General features: G+C 34.8%; 1 protein-coding gene across 11 annotated transcripts in view; it reads right to left on the bottom strand.

Annotated features, from left to right (window-relative positions):
* Srsf11 (serine and arginine rich splicing factor 11) overlaps positions 1-24,303 on the bottom strand; it is a 41,117-nt gene that overhangs the window by 6,204 nt on the left and 10,610 nt on the right. For 6 of the 11 annotated variants that reach the window (XM_047556278.1, XM_047556284.1, XM_047556312.1 and 3 more), the window contains 7 exons: positions 20,377-20,510; positions 16,540-16,649; positions 15,711-15,803; positions 14,908-14,957; positions 12,986-13,113; positions 11,385-11,466; positions 801-932 (listed from right to left, as the gene is read on the bottom strand). In XM_047556278.1, the coding sequence (XP_047412234.1) occupies positions 801-932; positions 11,385-11,466; positions 12,986-13,113; positions 14,908-14,957; positions 15,711-15,803; positions 16,540-16,649; positions 20,377-20,510 (729 nt within the window). Of the gene's footprint in view, positions 1-800; positions 933-11,384; positions 11,467-12,985; positions 13,114-14,907; positions 14,958-15,710; positions 15,804-16,539; positions 16,650-16,943; positions 17,838-18,315; positions 20,511-24,303 lie in introns of those variants that run through there. The other 5 variants (XM_047556345.1, XM_047556321.1, XM_047556331.1 and 2 more) reach the window with 5 other exon arrangements.

Here is a 24,303-nt window from a genome sequence, read left to right on the forward strand (position 1 = left end):
TTACCACTGAGCTGCAACCCCAGCTCTATGCCTTTTTAAGATGGGGATCTCATTAAGTTGTTCAGGGTTTCATAAATTGCTGAGGCTGGCCTCAACTTGAGTTCCTTCTATCTCAGCCTCCTGAGTGCTAGGATAATAGGCATGAGCCACCATGCCTGACCTCAAGCAAACTTTGTAAATTGGGGTTTTCAACCTGATAGCCACCATGTGTCCTAATGAAGTCAAAGTTAAATTTATTTCAGAATGTAATATTCTAGTCACTTCTCAAACTTCTTCCAATGTATATGGTATGGTAACTATCATGGTTTTTTCCCTGTAATTACAATTTCTAATAAATAGAAAATTCCTGAGGAGAGAAAGGCCTAATTCTTTCTCTGTGTATGATGACCATTCTATTAAGCAATCTTGTTTAACTAGATTAACCAGATAATCCACTCAGCAACATAACTAAATTCCACTATGGGTTGAATACCCAGTAAAGTTTTCCTAGATCCTCTATTCCCACTGTCAAGGTATATGCTTGCTTACCAAGAATAAATGACAGAGGGAAAAAATAGTAAAAATCTATGCACTTTTCAAATGATAAAGCACTCATACCACTATAAAAAGAAAATCAATGACATGGTATGTGCTAGACAATAAAATAAAATGTCAGTCTCCTCAAACCTTCAACAGTTTCTTCCCCTGTGAAGCTATATCTGCTTGTATCTCACCTCTTTTTATTATAAGCAGCACAGTACCTGGGGGTCTTAGGAACTCTAAAATGTGCATTCTTACCCAATGTTAATAATCAGTTATACCTGGTTTTTGATGTGCTCCTTGATCTTCTACCTCTTTCTCTGGAATGAGATCTTCTCCGTCTTGGACTTTTGGATCGTCGTCTACTCCTTGACTTAGAATGTGATCGCCTCCTCGATCTGCTTCTTGATCGCCTGATCATGTAACAAAGCAATATAAAGACTAGCTGTGAATATTTCACTCAGTCTCAGACATACAGACTAACTATGACTTTAGTGGCGATAACCTTCTTTTTCCAGTTGCTGTCATTATTCAATCTATAAACATCTTTGATACCTTTTAACACTTGAATCCACACCTTTCAATGTTTTACTCATCACTGCAGACAAGTCCTCCTAATCCCATTGTACCTACAACTCAAAGGTTAAAATACTACTAACAGAACAAAGGAAAAACAAAAAAAATCTTGGAACTATTTAAACAAGTACACGGCATTGTAACACGCAATTTAACATTTTATTTCCCAATAATGCAGGGGTAAGCAATATTTATCAATTATCAAATACTTACATTAGGCTTTCTACATGACTTAACAATAGGCCTCATAGTAACTGTATAAAGTAGGTACCATTATAATCCCTATTTTATAAATGAAGACTGCGTGGTGGATTTGCAGTCTATTTTGAAATATATTCCAATTCTTTACTTCACAATTTAAGAAACTCTAAGCAATCTAGGCCTTACATATTCAACTCTGTACAAACTATCTCTTTTGCTCTTCTTTTCCTCAAAATATCACTGTCTTTTGTAATCCTTTGTCTTGATCCTTTAACATTTACCATCTAACTTTCTGTGGAACATTTCAAAAACTGTCTAGCTTTCTGACTGATTTTCTTTTCAAGTACCAAAGAATGGATATTTTAGAAATACAAAAGGTCAGTGTTAAAGTCTTGTCCCCAGTCTTGAGAGTATTATCTAATCTCTGTGATACTGGTTCCTCAGTAGTCAAAGTAAGAAAATATCTACTTCAAAGAACAGCTGATTTCCCCTTACTGATGTGCTAATAAAGCTTTGGTTGTAATTAATTCCCTAAACAAACTGTCTGCCTTAAAACCCATTAGTACTGCCTTGCTGAACTCAATTAACTTCTATTTGCATCACTTTTATTTGCAGCCATCTTTCAACTACTAAACAGTATCTTGCAAAATAATACCTCCACATCCCCAGAAATTTTAAAATAATGTTTATCTATTTATTGGTAAGTTCCAAAAGGACAGGGGAAATATGTCATATTTATTTACCAATGTACCCATAGGCAATTACTACACTGCCTGATTTATGAGATCAGAAACAGTTGTGAGGGAAATAATGAGCCTATGAAACATCAGAATTATCATTTTCCTCTAAAGAGATTAATATATTCTAAAAAATAAAAATTAATGTTATTAGAATTAAGTACAGCTCACCTTAAGATTCTCCTTTTAAGGAAAATTTGTTAAACATTTTCAATAACAAAGTTAAACTTCTTTCCTACCTATAACGTACACAAACACAATACTGAAAACAAATCAAGAGAGCATTTTTACAACTCTCTAAACACCCAGATTAATAAAAAAGTTTTGAAAAATCTAAAAAGTAGAGGTACCACAATCTAGCTAATCACTATAGTCCTAAAACAATTATTTTTCAAGGGCAACATACTCCAAGAGACACTTTTACTGCTCTTATTATATTTTAATTATCAGTAAAGTTAGAGATAAATATATCAAATGTCTACCAAATCAATAAGCTTGCTGAAAGTCATGGTCCTTAAGATGCTTAAGATAAATTAGGCATGATGGCACACACCTAGAGTCCTGGAATCAGGAGGCCAAGGCAAGAGGATCACTTGATCCCAGGAATTTGAAACCAGCCTGGGCACAAGCAAGTTCCTGTCTCAAGAAACAAAACTAAAGAGAACTAAACAAACAAACGAGAAGCTTAAGATACTGTAACCCACAATAATTATCTGTTATAATATATTACAAGCATCTGAATTCAGAAGAATGTTTCAATACTTTTTTCCCATGGCCAAAAGGACATCATTACTAAAATTTGAGAGTCCTAGTATTTAGTATGTAGGAATAAAGCTCCTGGAGTTCTTAACTGAAAAAGTAAAGAAAAAGAAAGGAGAAAGAAGGGAAAAGACATAGACTCTAATTTTTAAAAGTATGATTTAGAAAACAAATTATGGTAATTCCAATAAGAGATATATTCTATTAGAGACTGGACTATAAGGGAGCACTGTCCTGGAGGATTAAGATAGTGAGTAGTACCAACACTTCACATAAACAGTAGAGTTTAAGTTATATCTTTCAGGAAAAAAAAAAAAGTTCCTCAAAGAGAAGTGAAGATATAAGAAAGAACAATAGATAAGAAGGAACATGATGAGTCAACACATGAAGTCATAAAGAAACAATGGTAAAGCAAGAAGTTCCTTAACTGTTTAGGAGGGGCCAAAGGACAATGTGTGGAAATATAAGTCGTACTGAATAGTAAATAAACTGAAAGTTATTCTGAGGTCTTCTCTATCACCTCATTAAGGCAGTAGGGAATTTCTCAAGGTTTAAGAGCTGTGGACATGATCCATATTTGGTTTTCTGAACAGCATCCCTAAGAATGAGATTGTCAGGGAGAAGATGGATGACAGGGAATAAAAGACATCATACAGAATGCTCCTATAGTAGTCCACAAAATAAATTAAGACGATGATACTAGATGCAGACATAGTATGAACTATGTTTCAGAAGAAAAAGCTCCAGGAATATAAGAATCAAGTGGTATGTAAAGTTGAAAACTAGCTGAAATAATTGATGACTGGAATATCCCTGCATGGGCTTAGACTAGAATATAATTAAGGTAAACTGAATAGGGAGTTTAGGTAAAATAAAGAATGGCTGAGAGATCTAAGATGCTGGATTAGAGGGAGGCTTGCATTCGTTGTCACACTCAACCCTCAGGATTCAAGCAGAGGAAATATGGTTTCTCTGCGAGGCAGTCATAGCTGCCTACTGATCCCCTGCTGTCTACCCCATTCATCCACCACCAGCTGTCTGCAAGCATACTGCCTGCCTTTTGAGTGCGGATCCCTCACTGACCTCCGCCTATCATCTGCCATTTGCCCATTTGCCTGCTTCTTGCCTGCCCATTGCCTGACACCCACTGCCCGACATTAGCTGTCAGACTGCCCCCAGATCACCAGCAGATTGCCTGTTGCCCGCTGTTGCCTTCAAGTCTATTGTTACAATACCCCCAGGTTTGGTTACACGCAGCTGCTGCCATCGCGGGACAACAGTCAGGGCCTGGAGATATATTGGGGTACCTACAGATCTGGTTGCACCTAAGGTCTTTCTGCTCAGTGTGGTAGTGGCTGCCATCTGACTGCCTCTTTGCAGGGTTGCTCTGTTGTGTGAGCGCATTCCTGATGGTCTCTCTCCAAGTTGAAAGGACACTGATATCTTGGGATTGCAGCAAGACAGAGCCTGGGGAAGCTAAAGCCAAGGTCCATCAGATTGCAGGTGGGTTTTTGTGGGCCAGTCTGAGTCTGACAAACCTGTGGAAAGCCAAAGACTAGGGGGGCAGTTCCCTGTGGGGAGCACAGGTTAAAGAAATTGGGAGAAAACTGGGCTCTCTCCAGGTCAATGAGTCTTATAGAGTGCGAGGACAGAAGGGCCCAGCTACAATGGTGGAAGACTGAAAGAGGGTGTGAGGATATTTTGCTATTGGCTCACCCACCCAACTGGTCCGGCACTGACTGGACTGAAGCTTTTAACATCGAACTTCAGACAATCACACCTATTGTCAGAGAAGGGAAGTTAAGAAAATTTTGGAAAGCCAACGGAAGCAATCATTTAATTTCGCACTGAGACTTTCCTCCTTTTTTCTTTTTTTTTACCCCATCTCTCACACCTCTACCATCTTTGAATCCAAATATTTTTCACAAAGCAATTTATTGAGAAATGGGATGTCTGAAAAGTGAGAGTTTTGCTGTGTATTCTTACATTTTTACTTTAAAAACAAATCTGTATGTTTTTTCTCACTTATTTCTCTGAATTCTTTCTCACTTCTTCCATACTAACAGCCAACCTCTATTGATTTTTCCCTTGCTCTTACTATAAATTTTTACTTCTACCCTCTCACCCTTCCTCATAAACATCACATCTTACACTACTTCTGTATCATCACTGTCCATCATTTGAAACAGTAAACTCTTCTAGCAAACTTACTGTTTATATTGTAAACAATAACTGAACACTTCAATTTTGTCTACTGTGACGAAACTGTAAAGGCCTTAATAGGAGTCATTTGGTTTAAGATGGTATATCATTTGTATTGGGTGCTGTTAATATTGGTCTCCCCCTTAAAGATGAGGTACTAGAAGCCTTCAGGGACACTATAAAAGTACAGGGTAGAATCTGTACTGCCTCAGCTCCATACCCACAAGATGAGAAGACACACAAAAAAACATGAAAAAACAAGGAAACAAAGTGCTTCAAAGAAACCAAGATGTTCCAACAACCAAAAGACAGACCGGCAGATTAGATTTTAAAGACCCAACAATATACTGTCTTTGAGAAACTCACCTCCTAAGAAAAGACATCCTCAGACTGAAGGTGAAAGAGTGGGCAAAAACATATCACGTGAACAACCAGGGCTGAACTTCAAACCGAAGTTAGTAAGAAGGGATAAAGAAGGACATTTCATATTGCTTAAGGGAAGCATACACCAACAAGACATAACAATTGTAAATGTATGTGCCCCAAACAATGGAGCATCTATGCATATCAAACTTTTCAATTTCAAGAATCTAACAGATCACAGCACAATAATACTGAGTGACTTTAACACACCTCTGTCACCACTGGATAGATCTTCTAAACAAAGAAACTACGGAATTAAATAATACAATCAATGATTCAGTCTTAACAGAGAATTTCATCCATCATCAAGCGAATACACTTTATTCTCAGCAGCACATGGATCTTTCTCTAAAACAGACCATACGTTAAGCCACAAAGCAACTCTTAGCATGCTACTGAATGATGAATGGATAAAAGAAAGCAAAGAGGAAATAAAAAATAATACTTAGAGGTAAATGAGATCACCAATACAACATATCAAAATCTGTGGGACACTATGAAGGTGGGGCTAAGAGGAAAGTTCACTGCATTGGGCTCATTAATTAAAAGAATAAAAAGTCAACAAATAAAATGACCTAACATTACATCTCAAAACCATAGAAAAAGAATAAATTAACACCAAAAGCAGAAGACAGGAAATTAAAATCAGAGCTGAAATCAATGAAACTGAAATAAAAGAAACAATTGAAAAAACTGACAAAACCAAAAGTTGGTTCTTTGAAAAAATAAAATTGATAAACCCTTAGCCACACTAACAAAGAAAGAGAGAAAACTCAAATTACTAAAATTCATGAGGAAAAAGGAAATATCATGATGATACTGAAAAAGAATAAAATTTAAAACTGTTTTGAAAATTTATACTCAAAATAGAAAAACATCGGCGAATTTCTAGACACATATGATATACAACCAAACTGATATAGGAGGACATACACAATTTAACCAGATCAATTTCAAGCAATAAAATAGAAGACGCCATCAAAAGTCTACCCAGGACCAGAAGGATTCTCAGCTGAGTTCTACAAGACTTTCACACAATTAACACCAATACTCCTCATTATTCCATGAAAATAGAAAAAGAGGGAACCCTTCCAAACTCATTCTATCAGGCTAGTATCACTCTTATAACAAAACCAGACAAAGACAACAAGGAAAGAAAACTTAAGACCAACATCTGTCATGAAGACAGATGCAAAAATTCTCAATAAAATTCTGACAAATCACACGCAAAAACATATTAACAAGATGGTGCACCATGATCAAGTGGGGTTCATTCCTGGAATGCAAGGTTGGTTCAATGTACTGAAATCAATAAACACAATATATCACATTAATAGACTTAATAATAAGAATCACATGATTTTCTCAAAAGACGCAGAAAAAGCATTTTGACAAAATCCTGCACTTCATGTTCAAAACACTAGAAAAACTACGGATAGTAGGAACATATCTCAAAAAGCTATCTATGCTAAGCCCATGGCCAACATCATTCTAAATGGGAGAAAAACAAAGCATTCCAAGAACTGGAACGAGATAGGGATGCCCTCTTTCAACATCGTCCTGGAAACTCGAGCCAGAGCAGTTAGACAGATGAAAGAAATTAAAGGGCTATAAATAGGAAAAGAAGAACTTGAACTATCACTATTTGCCAAAGACAAGATTCTGTATTTAGAAGATCCAAAAATTCCACCAGAAAATTTCAATAACTCATAAATGAATTCAGCTAAGTAGCAGGATATAAAATCAATGCCCATAAATCAAATGTGATTTTATACATAAACAATGAATTCACGGCAAGAGAAATTAGGAAAACTACCCCATTCACAACAGGCTCAACAAAAATACTACTTGGGAATCAATCTAACAAGAGGTGAAAGACCTCTACAATGAAAACTAATTAACACTAAAGAAAGAAACTGAAGATCTTAGAAGACGGAAAGATCTCCAAGGCTCTTGATACTGTTAAAATGGCCATACTACCAAAAGTGTTATGCAGCTTCAATGCAATTCCTATTAAAATCCCAATGACATTCTTCATAGAAACAGAAAAAGCAATCATGAAATTCATTTGGAAAAATAAAGAGACCCAGAATAGCAAAGGCAATCCTTAGCAAGAAGAGTGAAGCAGGTGGTATCACAATACCAGACCTTAAACTGTACTACAGAGCAATATTAACAAAAATGGCATGATATTGGCACCAAAACAGACATGTATACCAATGGTACAAAACAGAGGACACAAAGACAAACTCACATAAATACAGTTATCTCATACTAGATAAAGGTGGCAATTGAAGATAGCTTATATTCAACAAAAGATATGCTGGGAAAACTGGAAATCTGTATGTAAAAAAAATGAAATTAAACCTTTCTCACTCTGTACAAAAATCAAGTCAAAGGGGATCAATGATGTAGGCACTAACAGAAGAAAAAGTGGGGGGGGCGGGGGTTGGGGGTAAGAGAAGAATGAAGGAACTGTGGATTACGTAGAAGGAAATGAGAGGGGGGAGGGGGTGGGTGGAATGAGAGACATCATTACCCTATGTACATGTATAATAATATGAATGGTGTGAATCCACATCGTGTACAACCACAGAAACGTTATGTACCCCATTTGTGTACAATGAACCAAAATGCAGTCTGTAAAATTAAAAAACAATAATTAAAAAAAAAAAAAAGAAAAAGAAAAAGTAGGCCCAAATCTTCATCATGTTGACTTAGGACCTGACTTCTTTAACAAGACTCCTAAAGTGTAAGTAAAATCAATAAATGGGATGAATTCAACTAAAAAGCTTCTTAGCAAAGGAAATAACGTGGAGAGCCTACAGATTGGAAAAAAAAAAAATCTTTTAACACATGCACATCAGCTAGAGTTCTAATTTCCAAAGAACTTAACACCAAAAAAGTAAATAACCCTTGACTCTGCTATCCTGGGAACTCCTTGGCCTATACCCAAAGGACTTAAAATCAGCATACTACAGTGACGCAGCCACATCAATGTTATAGCAGCTCAATTCACAACAGCTAGATTGTGGAACCAATCTAGATGCTCTTCAACAGATGAATGGATAAAGAAACTGTGGTATATATGCACAACGGAATATTATTCAACCATAATAAAGAATAAAACTATGGCATGTGCAGGTAAATGGATGAAACTAGAGCATATCATGCTAAGTAAGATAAGCCAATCCCCCCAAAATGAAACATTGAATGTTTCCTCTGATAAATGGATGATGATACATAACGGGGTCAGGAGAGGGGGGAAAGGGAGGAATAGGGGGAAAGATGAATTGTGTAGAGGGAAATAAAGGGCAGGGGGGAAAGATAATGGAATGAGACAAACATCATTAACCTATGTACATGATTACACTATGGTGTGACTCTATTTGGTGTACAACCATAGAAATGAAAAGTTGTACCCCATTTGTATACAATAAATCAATGAAGAAAAAAAATTATAACCCAATCAATAAACAGGCTAAGGAACTGAACAGACACTTGACAGAGGAAGAAATACAATCGATCAACAAACATGAAAAAATGTACATCATCTCTTGCAAGTAGAGAAATGCAAATCAAAACTACTCTCAAGATTTCATCTCACTCTAGTCAGAATGGCAATTATCAAGAAGACAAGCAATAATACGTGTTGGCAAGGTACACTCATACATTGTTGGTAGGACTGCAGATTGGTACAACCATTTTGGAAATCAGTATGAAAATGCCTCAGAAAACTTGGAATGGAACCACCATGTGATCCAGTTATTCCACTCCTAGGTTCATATTCATACCCAAAGGACTTAAAATCAGCACACTACAGCGATGCAGTCGCATCAATGTTCATAGCAGCTCAATTCACAATAGCTAGATTGTGGACCCAACCTAGGTGCCCTTCAACAGATGAATGGATCAAGAAGCTGTGGTATATAGACATAATGGAATATTAGCCTTAAAGAAGAATGAAATTATGGCATTTTCAGGTAAATGGATGGAACTGGAGAATATCATGCTAACTAAAATAAGCTAATCCTGAAAAAAATCAAAGGCTAAATGTTTTCTGATTAAGTGGATCTTGATCTATAGTAGGGGGGTGAGTAGGGAAGAACAAAAGAATTTTGGATTATGTGAATGTGAGTGAGGGGAGGGATGGGGTGGTGGGGATAGGAAGGACGATAGAGTGAGACAGACATTATTACCCTATGTACATGTATGACAAATTTAAAAAAAATTTATCACTGTCAAAAAAAAAAAAAAAAAAAAAAAGAAAAGAAAAAAGAGGGCTGGGGAGATAGCTCAGTTGGTAGAGTGCGTGCAAGTACAAGACCCTGGGTTCAATCCCCAGCTCGCCTTAAAAAAAAAAAGAAAAGAAAAGAAAAGAAAAGAAAAATTTCCAATACTACGTATTACTTTACTAAGATTATTCCGAAACGTTCACATTTTTTCTGTTGCTAAATGAAATCAAAATGTGTACTTACTCATTAAAAAAAAAAAAAAAAAAAAAACACACAAAAAAGAACAAAATGATTGGTTATGACTCATCAAATGCAATGTTTTACAATCTGTAATTTGTGGACCCTTTTATGGGGTCCACATGGTCAAAATTATTTTCCAAATAGTAGATATTATGTGTATTCTTCATTGTCTTGATATTTGCATTAATGATGCAAAAGCAATAGTAGGGAAAGTTACTGGTATTTTCTTGTCACAAATCAAATTCTTGACAAACGTACTGTACTGATCACTGGCATTTCTGTAAAACTTGTGGCAAAATAAAAAATATTACTCAGGATGATTTGGTGAAACAGTGAAAATTATTAATTTTATTACATCTAGTTCTTTGCATCTTGCTAAAGTCATAATAGTATTAAATCTTGAGTAATATTTAAAGTATGCATAATCACTTCTGATGCTGATTAAACTACAATGGCATACCAAGAACTTGTATGACCGAGTTGAACTGGCTGCCTTTCAACTTCCACGAAGTATAACTTTTATGAACCAACAACTGGTTGTTCAAAACTGGACATTTGGCAGATATTTTCTTGAAAAATGAATAAAACATATTACAAAGGACTTGTTTTCAATGATAAAATCTGAGCTTTCAAGAGAAAATTAAATTTTGAAAATCTGAATTTCCTGTTATCAGCTAAAGAGCTTCCTAATTCATTATGGTTTTAGAGTCCAAATGGCAATTACCTTTACAGAAACTATTGCCTGTCAAATTTTGGAATTTTAATAAAGAATACTCTAATTACCTGAAAGAACTATACAATTACCTTTTCTGTGTCTAATTATTTACCTATATGAATTTAGATTTTCTAAGCACATTAACCAAAATTTACTTCAATAAGTTGAATGCAGAATCCTGCTGTCTTCTTTTAAGCTAAACATTAAAGATTTGCAAAGCAGTAGAAACAAATAAACTCCAGTTATTTGTAAATGTAAAGAAGTTCGAAGATCCCAAGGAATGGGGATATCATGTGGAAAAAAGAACAAATTTAGTATTATTCTATGTGAGAGAATGATACTAACAACTGGTTAATCCAGTAATTCATAAAACAATATTAAAATAGCAAGTTATAATTTGCAAATATTCATACATTAGAAATGTGCAATTACACAAATAACCTTCCAATTTAAAAAAGTCACAAGAACTCAGAGAAAAAATTATAGCTAGAATTCAGTTCCAAAGTTTCAAGTTCAGTGCTCTTTAAACAGTACTAAGTCATTTTGATGCTCAAGTCCTAATGTGTTCCCACCACCTACAGATTTTGAGTTTAAAAAGTATAAATCATAGATGTAGTTCATATCTTTTCTTTTTATACATGCACGGACTCACACATACTGTTAACAGCAATGGTTAACAACATATACATTAACCAAGACTACTTAGCAAATAGCAGACTCAGAAATACAGAAACAACTCCTGCATAAGGTATAACTGACTTCAAAAAGCAATCTAACCTGTGTCTAGAAGATGAGGGAGTCCTTCTCCTCCTAGAACGTGATCTTGATCTTGAATGCCTTCTTTTTTCTTCTTTCTTATCTGGATTTATTTATTTTTTTTTTTAAAAAAAGAAACTATATTTAGAAATCGTCCAACAGAAAAATTACTCCCATTCAGGAGTTATTCAAAGAATTCTTTTTATGACTTTCAACTTTCAGTTTTCACATATATACTTAAAAGTTACAAGTGATCATTTCATAATCCAATGCTGAAGTTTGCAGAACTGATACAAATAATCTGGCTTTTGATGGATCTTTATTAGACTTCTAATTCCTCAGCTAATAGTTGCCTTTCCTCTCTCACCATCACAATTAGAAAACTGTGAACTATTTTCTACAAATCAACAAAAAGGGTTATCTTTCTCATTTGTACGGTCTTTCTGATTTGTTTAGGTTTGAGTCCTTTTTCCTTTTTTAGGTTTCTTCACAAATACAGCTATAATCAGTAAGATCAATATTCGTTTTAATTTTCATGAATTTTTCTTCTCTCAGGAGCAGTACTGAGTGTGAAAGCCAGGGCATTCTACCATTGAGCCACATTTCCCAGTCCTTTTTTTTAAACTCTTGCTAGGCTGGTCTTGAAATTGTGATACTTCTAGGTCACCAGGATTAATGGTGTGTGCCACTGTACCTAGCTTAATTTAAGTTTCTACATAAGTAACATCTTCCCAAATAGGACTTAAGGATAAATATATCCAATCAATAAGTTTAGTTAGGTCATAAAGAGCAAAATAAAGGCATTGCAGTTTTCAAACATGGACTATCATCAAAGTAAGAATGAGTTCCTTTATCTTTCACATTTAAGTCCTTTGATTAATAGGATCCAATTTATTGTGATTATCACTATGAATAAATTCCCAAAAAACTTAGAAAAAATAATTTATAAATCATTTTTAATCATGAGTTTTCAACTAAAGCAATCAGGAACACAAGTGCCCAAGAATTCTGAGTTACACAGAACCATTTGTGTATTCAAAGCTCCTATTGCTTTCCCTGTGACCTTGGCTACTTACTGACATTTTACTGATTAAATGATTAAAAGACAATCTGCGAAGAATAAGACAATTTATTTTTCTTTACACAAATGATACAAGTATTTTCTGTAGGTTCTTCTGATTAGGTTATACCAACCTAGACCAATAAAAAATGATTAATAACAACCAAAATATCATACCAGGTATTACTTAATCCTAGGCACTGCTGACATTTTGGAATGGTTCAGTGTTGTATGTGAGACTCCTGTTCACTGTAGTAGGTCTAGCAACATTTCAGTCTCTACTTACTAAATGCAGTTGGTACCAGTGTGACAACCAGAAATTTCTCCAGATATTTCCAAATATGCCTGGGTGGCACTCCATTACATGATCTTTTATTTATCAGAATTTGCAAAATCAAAAAAAAAAAACAAAAAAAGACTAGAGTATTATTCAACACAGTTTCACATGCAGGCCATCATCAATTTTGTCAAGAATCTTAGTTTAATTTGCAAAAAAAAACCCCAAAAAAACAAAAAAACAAACAAACAACAACAACAACAAAATTGCATACAAATATTTTACCTGGTTCTATAGCAGCAGAAATCAAGGACTGTGCTTCTCGTACTCTTTTCATAGCTTCCTCTATTTCTTTACTAGAGGTATCTGATTTCAGACTTGGTGAAACAAGACCAGCAGCTACATGATTCAACCTGAAACAGGACCAAGAACCAAGGATGGAAATATTTTAAAATTCAACCCTACACTTAAAATAAAATAAATAGTATACTTTAGTTACATGTAACATAATTTTAGTAAAATATTCCTTGAAAAAAAAGACAGGTGGGCGGGGGAGGAGGATCCCATAACCTCAATAAATAACATATAATATAGCATAGCTTTGAGTATTTAACAATACAGTTCTATTTTAATGATTCACCCAGATCTGAAATTCTAGAATAGGCAAAAATACCTTTTTACTTTTGCAAAACATTAACTTTAAATATGGAAATGCTAAAAACCACCAAAAACTTTTTACTATATTTCTATACTATCCTAATTTTGTCGGGTTTTAAGTTTGCAGATGAGGAGAAACTGAGGCAATGGACAATGGCCCAAAGTTACACATGACATCCTGAATGGAGCCAAGCGTGGTGGTGCATGCCTGTAATCCCAGTGGCTTAGGAGGCTGAGCCAAGAGGATCAAAACCAGTCTCCGTAACTTAGTGAGACCCTGCCTCAAAATAAAATATTATAAAGGCTGGTTATGTGGCTCAGTGGTTGCGAGCCCCTCGGTTCAATTTCCAGTAATTAAAAAAAAAAAAAAAAAAAAAAGTACACACACACACTGTGACTGGAAAGGCTATGGCCCATAGTGGTTTATACATGTTAAAAAAAAATTACAGACACCAAATTTAGTACAGATTTGAGGGAAGAGTGGGAAATGTCATATTAAAATAGGTACATAAAGAAAATAAAGAAAGAACTTCTATATGTTGGTGACATTTAATACATTTAATAAGTTAGGTGGTGGGTATACATGCTTGAATTTTTTTTATTTTTATTTTTTTGAGGGATGGGTACTGGGTATTGAACCCAGGGGCACACATACCCAGCCCGTTTAGTATAGTTTATTTAAAGACAAGGTCCCACTGAGTTGCTTAGCACCTTGGTACATCGCTGAGGCTGGCTTTGAACTTGTGATCCTCCTGCCTCAGCCTCCTGAGTTGCCAAGATTACCAGGTGTGTGCTACAGTGTGCCTGATCATGCTTGAATTTTTAATTATAACTTTTAAGAAAAAAGGTCACTCACTAAAAAGATTCTGTCTTCCTTTCCCTCATGTTCTCTCACTTACTGGTAATGACTTTTATCAAATTAAGAGGAAGCATTTCAGTAACACCTCGAATAATACTTATCGAAATCCCTAAGAAATGTGTGAACTATTGATTATGTAACTTACATGACTTTGTTTTGGGATAGTTTTCCCTTCAGCTTTGCTTCTCTAATTCTTAATATCCTCAGGGGGAGCCTTTGATCTTCAAATTAAGTTTTCTCTTTATAGTAAGTTCCCTAAGCTAAGCATCTCTGTCCTTTCCCTAGTTGGATGCACATATTTTACTATATACTAAAATATTAATGCCTTTCTTCCTGAGCTTAATGTTATGAAGGGAATCAAATTATTAAGTCAATCAACTTATTAGCTGGTCTCAAAACTGCCTCCTGCCTCAGCCTCCTGAGTTGCTGGGATTATCGATGTATACCACTGTACCTGGTTCTAGGATAGCTTTTTATGTTATCATCCTGGTATAAGCCATTTACAATTATTATGAAAGACCCACATTGCACTAAAATAATACACTTAATATGTGGATTCACTTCTGGATTTCCCGCATTTCTAGAAAACAATATATAATAGATGCCTTGAGAATGTACTTTCAGTCATCAAACATAACTATACTCTATAGATATTCACACACACTATCATCAAGGGAAACAAAATTCTTACTTAGGATCAACAGTGCTCATAAGCTTCAGCAACTGATCTGCTGCAAGAGACTGTAAAAACCAAAAATAAATGAGAACACATGTAACAACAAATGATGCTATTTTTTTTTTTTTTTTCAGTATGTCAAAATATACTGGGGCAATTTTACCAAACCTATAGAAAGTAACACATTCTATGTAGGATGCTGACCAACAGAAATAAAAGTTACATATTATTCATTTTTTTTATAAGCCACATTAAAAAAAATAAAGACAGGTGGCAGTGTCTTTATTATTTGGTGGCTACAATGCTGAGTAGAAGAACTAACAATTTAGATTTTATAGAACTACTTCTTGCTTATTTTAAGACTTTCTGAGGGAAATAACATTTCAAATACACATATAAAATAAAATTCAAACTTAACATTAAAAGACTGCTACAAAGCAAGAATTTCAGAAAAAAGGTTAGCCAAATGTCAATGAAAAAACAAAATATAACAATTAAACCAAAACATTACCTGAAAATTTGCAAGATGAAAAAAACTTATAAAAAAAGCATATCCCAATCCTTTCATAGGTACTGACTGCACGACATACTGATCTTGTGTTGGCTACCAACATACCTATTTTCTACTTTAAACAACAAAAAAAGTTCTCTAATGAATAAAGGGCTAATAACTTAGTGATAATTTAAATCTCTTTTTAACACGCTGACATAAGAAACAATTAGTACTACAATGCAGCAAACTCCTGTTGATGAAATGCAATGAACAGTTAATAAACTTTCTAGAAAAGTAGGCTGAAATATAGAGTAAGAAGTTGTACCTGAGAGTTCAAGTTTGCTCCAGGAAGCCCAAGTGCAGCAAGGGCAGGATCAAGAGTAGGAGCTCCCAAAGCAGCCAATGGAACAGCGCCAATCTGTAAAAATTCAAGTTTTGTTCATTAAGACTTTGTTTCTGTTCCTTATACCAATGGTCGGCACTTACTTTACTTGCCATGCTTTGTGCTACTAGAGGCACATTTCTCCTTGAACAACTGCCTTGACTTATTTATAAAGACAAATCAAAAATGATTTAACAGGATATTTTTATAAATTTCTAGCTGAGACATATCATTCACTATTATTTTTAAGGGCCCTGTGTAACCTCTTGGAGTAGTTTAAACATAGGTATTTCAGTGCCTTTTTGGCTGGTGATGTAGCTCAGTAGTAGAGCACTTTACCACATGCATGAGGTCCTGAATTTGATTACTAGCACTACAAAAAGTAAAATAAATTCAGAGTGCCTTTTAGTTCTAAAATGATAAGATTTTTAAAGTGTTATCAGTTAGAAACATTCTAATCAACTTTACTTTCCTCAAAGCAAAATCCCAATCCAGAATTCATTTTCATTTTCAAGCTACCTTCCTAATTCATCCAAACCCCATGATAACAGCAGAAAATCATAGGGCATTTGAAAGCTTCACTTAAGCAGTTTGAACTTCAGTTTTATTTTCTTTCCTGGACCCAATGAACAAATTTGTAATAGCATGTTCCCTAGTGTTAACACTGCGTAAGATCACCCTACTCCTGCCACAATTACTAAAAGGTTATTCTGAGATATATCTGCAGTACTAGGTTTCTTTCTATCTTTTCACAATTCAAGAGAACAAGTACCTGGGTAAGTGGATTAGGTGTAGGCAGGAGTCCACCACCAGGCAGAAGACCTGCCACTGCATTAGCTGGTGCCAACAGAGACAAAGCCTTAGTCTCATCAGGAATAACTCCTGCAGAGAAACATTCTTGCATGAGAACACACTCTTTTGTAAGACAGAAAACACACAAAAACACCCAGAAAATGTCTCCCTGATACACCACCTGAGTTTGTTGAAAGTACTTATTGTTCGCTAAAATATAAAGCTTGATTTCTATATGATTATTTATCATTAATTTTATGTCAGAATGAAACTTCAATGTGTGAAAATTTGTTTCCTTTTGTCTACAAATGGTTAAGTTTCTAGAGTAAAAAAAATAGCACAATACACACTACTTTTTTGTTAACACTGCCAAGATTTCATCACCTGTACTCGATTTTTAAGTCATGAACCAAACGTAAGCAAGCACAGTCGGTTCTCCAGGGGTGTGCTCTCAACTTTCAAAAGCTGTTTTATGAACAACGACTCGTGTCGGCTGCTTCACTATAAAGCACACAGAAAAATCAAGATACACAAGACAAAAAAAGTTTGATTTAGGGGTTAATAATATGGTACAGTTACTATGATTTTTTTTTTTACACCTACCATACAAATTTGTAAAAATTAAGAGAAGAAAAGTATGTAAAGGAAATATTCTGTTGGAATCAAGCGTAGGGCTTTTGCTGACTCATGAAAATGAATATGAATGTTTCTGAAGGTCTCTGAATACACTCGGGATGTGTGTGTGGGGGTGGGGTGGGGGAGTGAGTGAGAGAGAAAATAGGTAAAACAACATGGCACATTCCTTACCTGTACAGTAAAATGCTTTATGTTCCAACATGTGCCATGCTAACCATACCAAAAAAATGCTACTGTGTGTCAGTTCAAAAGCTAACTGGGCCAAACTTCTTATGCCCCAAATGACATGTATGTCTGTTTTTAAAGCCTAAACTGTGTATTCAGATGAAAACTAAGGGTCCTAAGACAAATATTTATGTAGACCATTTAAATTCTATCCAACAGCAAAAGCCCTATACAGATGGATTAATCTGTTAATGTGCCCAAGCCCCCAAAATGAGAGTTCAATAATACAATTAAAACTACATATTTGCAAATACCAGTAGTATTTTTGTAATACATATTAAGAAACTGCATCTCATCATAAAACATACAATATGTACAGGGCACTTAAGAGAAACTGGATAAGCTGCAGAAGAAAACTGTTGGGTGGTATTTTCAGCAGGGCCTGGTATATAGTTCAGGCTGAACCAGGGAAAAGAACTGTAAAACACAACAACAAAAAAGAAAAACCACTGTTAAATAAAGGTAATGGTTCCTTCCACCTATACTGAGAAGTGCCGATAACATAAACAAATGTATACTACACAGCACTGTTATCTTGCTTGTGTCAGAGCTGTCATCAATTTAGATACCAAGAGTTATGGAGGGGAAGGGGGAGAAGATCATTTAGATATAGGGCATTTATGCATCAATATTAACAAACCTACAAAGATTAAGGGATAATTTTGCATGCAAAATTATGTCTCAAGAGGATATATTAAGTTATCAACATCTTAGTCAAATTAGTGCATTTGCAACATTTCTGGCCAACTAAAATCCTCTTGAATTTATTGTGAGACACCTGATAGAAGATCTGCATCCATTAAAAAAAAAAAAAGTCATGCATCTGATCCTCTGATTTAAAAAAGACTATTTAAAAATAAAACTACAATTTAAAAATAGCAATGAGGCCCCTCACCAGTTAATTTTCATGCGTCAAGAGTATTTTTTTTACTGCTGCTTTGATAGAACCATGAAATACTGCATGAATGTGTAGAAATGAAAGAAAAAGAAACAGACAAAAGAAACAAACATTAACCAAGGAACCTAAATAACCCCCAAATCCATTACTATTAAAGAGTTCCTTCCAAATCTGGCTGTTTTATTAATTAAGACTATTCCTTACCGTAGACTTTTTGTCTATTGTTCTAAAACAACTGACCAAGAGCCAACACCAAAGTGTAAGAGCTAAAATCAGAGTGAATGGTGACAAAGGGATTGAATACACCAAATTACTTAGTGGAGATAACATTAATACAGCATATCATAATTAAATACAGCAAAAATAAATTTCTGAGCTAAATATTTCTGTAATTCTATATATTCCCCAACCTCACTTTCAAAAACAGATCTAAAAAAATTACTGTAGCCTAAAAATATTTATCAAAGTCAGTTATATATGATATACTGTATTATGTTCCAGGCTTGGGAACTGTAACACTTTTCCAATAAAAATTCTTTAAATTTAATGGCTAACTCAAATGCTTTGCATATTACTCACATGGTTTGACCCTTGTTTCAAGACCTATATATATTTTACTCATCCTGAATTTGAACTCTGTAAATTTTCTGTTGGTGATTAAGTCTTATCCTATAATAGGCACAAGTGACATAAAAGAAATTGCTTAACCAAAACATACTAACTCAAAAATTACCTATCTTTAAAAACCTTAAAACTGAGCCCATACACTTTAATATTATGAAGATAAATGTACTTATTATATAGCATGCCTTAACCCATCTCTGAATAAGTTAATTTCTTTAGAAAACCAGAGGCAATTTCTCTAAATTTAGACATTTCACAACTTTTACAAGGTATGGTGTCAACGTTCACATTTGTATTCAAAGATCCAATAGCATCTAAAATCAACAATAACAAGATTCTGCTTCCACTGACCAGTTAATTAAACAAAGGGGAAAGCATGTAAACCCTGGTCAGTATATTAAATTATCACTTAAAATCCAGTAATTTTATCATATGTGATTTCTTTGATCAATATTTATAGTTACCAAAAAGCAAATCAAGTAGCAGTACACTGGGAACAAACTAATTATAAAATATGCCTTAGAAATTTTTACAAAATGGCATTAAAATAGTGCTGTCTTGTCACAGTGGCTTTTTAAGATCCAAAAAACCTGCTCATTTTTTTCTGTCAAATTAACAGCCTAAAATGTAAAAAGAGAGAAAATGTAGTTAACAAATGATTACACCAGGAAAACACTTGGGGGACTTGAGTGCTTGCTGGCCTTTAGTTAATGTCTAGAATCCCCTGTAGCTGCAGAGGACCCACTGTTTTTCAGTCATCTGGAAGGGTTTTGCATTTGCCTTCTCCACTACAAAAATCACACACACAAATAACAGAGAGAAGAATTTATTATTTAGAGATATTCTAGAAATATAACAAGAATGAACAAGAAAATCTGGCATAAAAACAAAATACCCAGTGCCCATCTGGCACCTAAGCTATAGGAAATCTTGAACTTTCACAAAAAACAGTATCATTGTAACCCTTGGTATACTGGAATTCAATGTGGGATTTTTTTTTTTTTTTTTTTTTGCAAGTTATCAGTTCAAGGAAGCATTAAGGAAATAAGACTAACCTAGTCACTCAGTTAAAAACAACATGCACTTGAAGGATTTTTTTTTTTTTTTTTTTTTTAATGTACATGGAGTTAGCCATTTACCTTCGGGACTTTTTCATAAAACTTAACATTAAATAGATGTACCACAGAGAGTTACAAGTAGGAATATGGTTTCAATGAAAGTGAAAGCAAAAGGTTAAATTCTTATAAAAATATCTGATCTCTAATTATTAGAATAAAAAAACTGCAAGTAAAAATAAAGTACTGCAGTATAACAAGGGTTTCAAAATGTTAATTGCTTAGATTTTAACATGCTACTAATGCTCACTCTACAACTATACTGAGGTAGATGGTCATCTTAGGATGCCCACATAGATAGTTAAAACAAAGCACAAACCTTCTGCATATGGTACGACTATCAAAGCTCTGTCAACGAAAACAGTATTTGTCAGATGCTGTGCCACAACTGCTGAGTCCGCATCATGGAACTTAACAAAGCAGACACGAGACGAGACTGGCAAAGGTGAATCACTAAAAAATAAACAAAAAAGAAAAGAAAGATATCAGTAAAAACACAAAGGGTTATTTGCAAACCAAAGCCATGTACCCCAAAAAGTAAAATAATCAGATAAAAACAAGCAATTGCATGTATATTTTAACCAGTTCACAAGAAAAATATGTACTGTACAATAATGTAGCAAACTGCACTGTAGATAAATATAATCCCTAAATTTACAGTGTATCAGTTTAGAAACCACTTTCTTAATCTCAGTGAGATCACAAAAATATCAACATGCTTTTCATAACATCAACCTTTCCCCCCTTTATGTGGTGCTGGGAAATGAACCCAGGACTAGGCAAATGCTCTACCAATGGTCCACATGCCAACCCTAATACCAGTTATTTTTAAACATAAGTTAACAGTTTTGGCTTAGAAACTTTTCACTATGCTAATCTTTCAGAGTAAAAAAGCTTATAAATTTTCCACTTCAAAAATAAATACTATCATTGAGAAATATATCTATGGAGGTTTTTTTCCCTGCAAAATGAACTGGTTCCATACAATGACCTTTTTAACATACAGTGTATGGCTGACTCCCAGGCACTTTCGACAATTAGGTCTTTTTTGTCTTGGGAGTACTTTCAGAGAAAGAAAAATTCTAAACACACAAAGGGTGCTTAAAGTTTTAGGCACCCTTTAACCCCTGTGTTGCTTCACCAAGTGAATGAATTTCTTTCCTCAGCAAACTGCTTCTTCAGATTAAAGAAAAACAAGTGGCAAGTGCAAGCTGTGGTAGCAGAACAGTGCTGAGAGACCCGGCTTTAAAACAAAAGGGTTCCAACTTCTGTCATAACACTTTTTGTGAAAGGAAAAGATTTTTTAAAAAATGCAGGGTTTCCTTGCTCTTCAATCCTACATCAAATTATTTGAAAACCAATGCCCAAAGGCAGTAGTAATCACATATCCCTGGTAACACATTAAAAACACTGGGAGGCAGGGGGGTTCCAGATTCTTAATTCTACGAAGATTTCTAGTAGACAAAGTACTGAGCTCTTACTTGATGTCTGAAATAAGGTTTTCCTTAACCAGAAGTAACTTCCTTAAACCTCAACAAAAAACAGCTTGGTGTGGGTGGTTGGCACACACCTATAATTCCAGGGACTCAGGAGGTTGAGGCAGGAGGATCATGAGTTTGAGGTCAGCCTGGGCAACCTAATGAGACCCTGTCCCAAAATTAAACATAAAGGTCTGGGTGTGTAGCAATAGACAGCAGCAGAGTGCTTGTCTAGCATGTGCGCACACACACAAAGCAAGCAACCTCTACGAATTCTTTAACACTATTATCTGATGAAAAAAATAGACTTAAGGAAAAAAATTCTTAAAAGAATATATAATGAACAGTTCTTTAGAACTGTCTGTGTTCACATTTTATTTCCATTAACTGGGCAATCTTAAAATAATTTTTTTCCTACCCATTCACGTCATGAGAATACTGATTATTAACCTTGGCTATATCAAAACCTGTAAGCAGTGGTAGGTTTAATATCAAATATGAAAAGCCTGAATACTGTAAAACAAATCAGAAGGAAAAACATTTCCCCCTAGATGAAATGGGTTCATTTAAAGAGGTTTAAAGTTTAAGCTATTATTTGACTCCACAGAGATTTTAACAGTTTATTTAAAAAGACATACTTTAATTCAAGATAGAGGACTGATGCCTGAAATTCATTTTCAGGCTATGGAATTTTGCGCAAGTCTAGATGACACCGGGACAAATGAGAAATCTGATATGAAAAGTCCTGCATGATGTTTTTGTCTTCTACCTTAAAAGATGTAGTACTGTTTCCAGTGTTTCTATTTAAACTAAGCTGGGGATCCAATACAGAAGCCTCATGAGTGCCAGACAAGTTACCTTCCCATTGAGGTACATTCCCAGCCCTCCAGTTGTTCTTAAAGTGTCCTCTGAGGGATGTTTTATAATTTTCTAGGATGCACACAAAATTCAAAATCCTGATATTCATCTAAAGCTCATGGAATCAGTGAATTCCTTTTATAAGAGAGCCCTGATTCTTAACAAGATCTCTAGGTACATATTCCTGGCCACTTCAGTGTGAGAACCTCTGGTTTAGGCCATCAATACCAGTCTTTAAACTCTTACCTTAACACTGTGCCAACGATTTCTGATTGGAGAATTTTGAGTTTATAAACAAAGTATTTCCAAAGCCCCAAAAAGCAGCATGTGTAACAAAGGTGACATTCACCTAAAAACTTAAAAATTCTGACCCATTTATATATTATATAAAGAAATATATAGCAAAATGTTTCATTAAAACAAATATTTCTTCAAAGGTGGATTAAATTCTTTAAAAGTATATATTCAGTGTTACAGAAGCTTTTTGTTATGGTGTAACTCTGACATTCTTCACTAGGATCATTACCTAATAAGCACTCCAGTTATATTCGCCACTGTGAAATCTCATTAAAACTAAAAACCAACAAACAAACAAAAAACTAAACATTTAGTACCTACTTCAATAATACTACAACTCAAATTGCTTGGCTAAATTAACGAACCCCTGATCAAGTGGTAGAGGAAAAATCACATATTGGGGTTCAAATACTAGTTCTGACACTGAAAGATTAGCTTGGGTAGAAAAAACAACCTAGAACTTCAGTTCAACTATGTGAAAACAAGGTCAAATACATCTTCTGGGTCTGTAAGGAATGAGGTAAGAAAAATTTTGAAAGCACCTAATTCACAGTAGACAATGTTGAATTTACAACGGTTCAGTAGGTAGTCAACATGACAGTTTAAGAAAATAAATGCAGAAGACAACAGATGCTTTCAAATAGCTGCAGGGCTGTTTTATCTTACTGAGTAGATAGATAACACTTCTCTACGTAAAATCACAGGCCACTTGTTTTTGGTTTAAAAGAAATGGAAAACAAAACAAAACAAAAAACAAAACCAGACAAATCCAATAGCAAAACCACTCCAGAAACCTTCCCCAGCAATCTGTCAATGAAATGCACGGTGTAAGCCCAGAAAAATTTCCCCAAAATAGACATTTAAAACTGAAGCATTTCACTAGGTATATATGGTGCATATATGTACTTTGAAAAACCTCACAGATGATGATGAACTCAAGAACTTTACATTCTATAACAGGGAGAAGGTTGAACTTAACCTGTCAATTGGTGACCGGGCAATAGAAAAACCCAAAGCAGTGCTAAGGAGTATAAAAACTAGACAGAGGAGGGGTGCCATATTTTTATATACAGTAGTCAAGGAAAACTTCTCTGATTAAAGTGACATTTGAGAAACAAAGGGATGTGAGTATGTCAAGGACATCGGGGGAGAAAAGAATTCCTGGCAGTCAACAATGACTTCTTCAGGGAAATTAAAAACATACAAATATGGGTGGGGGTGTAGCTCAGTGATGGAGCACTTGTCTAGCATGTGTGAGGCACTGGGTTTGATCCACAGCACCACAAAAAATAAAGGTATTTAAAAAAAAAAAACATACAAATATATCTGATCACACACACACACAAAGAAAATCAGGTGGAAATGTGTTCACAATAGAGCCATTCAATCTTATTCTACGATTAAGAAAGTATTTCTGGAGTGATAAGCACATCTGGACCACTGGGAGACCAAAGCATATTATTCCTGGCAAACTACTGCTAACTCTAGTGAATTTACAGAAATTGTCAAAGCATCCTCGACTTTAACAGGTCAGATTACCTATTGAGTACTAGTAAAGGAACAAATAATAAAACTCAACATTAAATAAATAAAGTCTATCTATGGTACTGCTC

The sequence above is a fragment of the Sciurus carolinensis genome, chromosome 1, assembly GCF_902686445.1.
Source record: "Sciurus carolinensis chromosome 1, mSciCar1.2, whole genome shotgun sequence".
Classification (NCBI taxonomy): domain Eukaryota; kingdom Metazoa; phylum Chordata; class Mammalia; order Rodentia; family Sciuridae; genus Sciurus; species Sciurus carolinensis.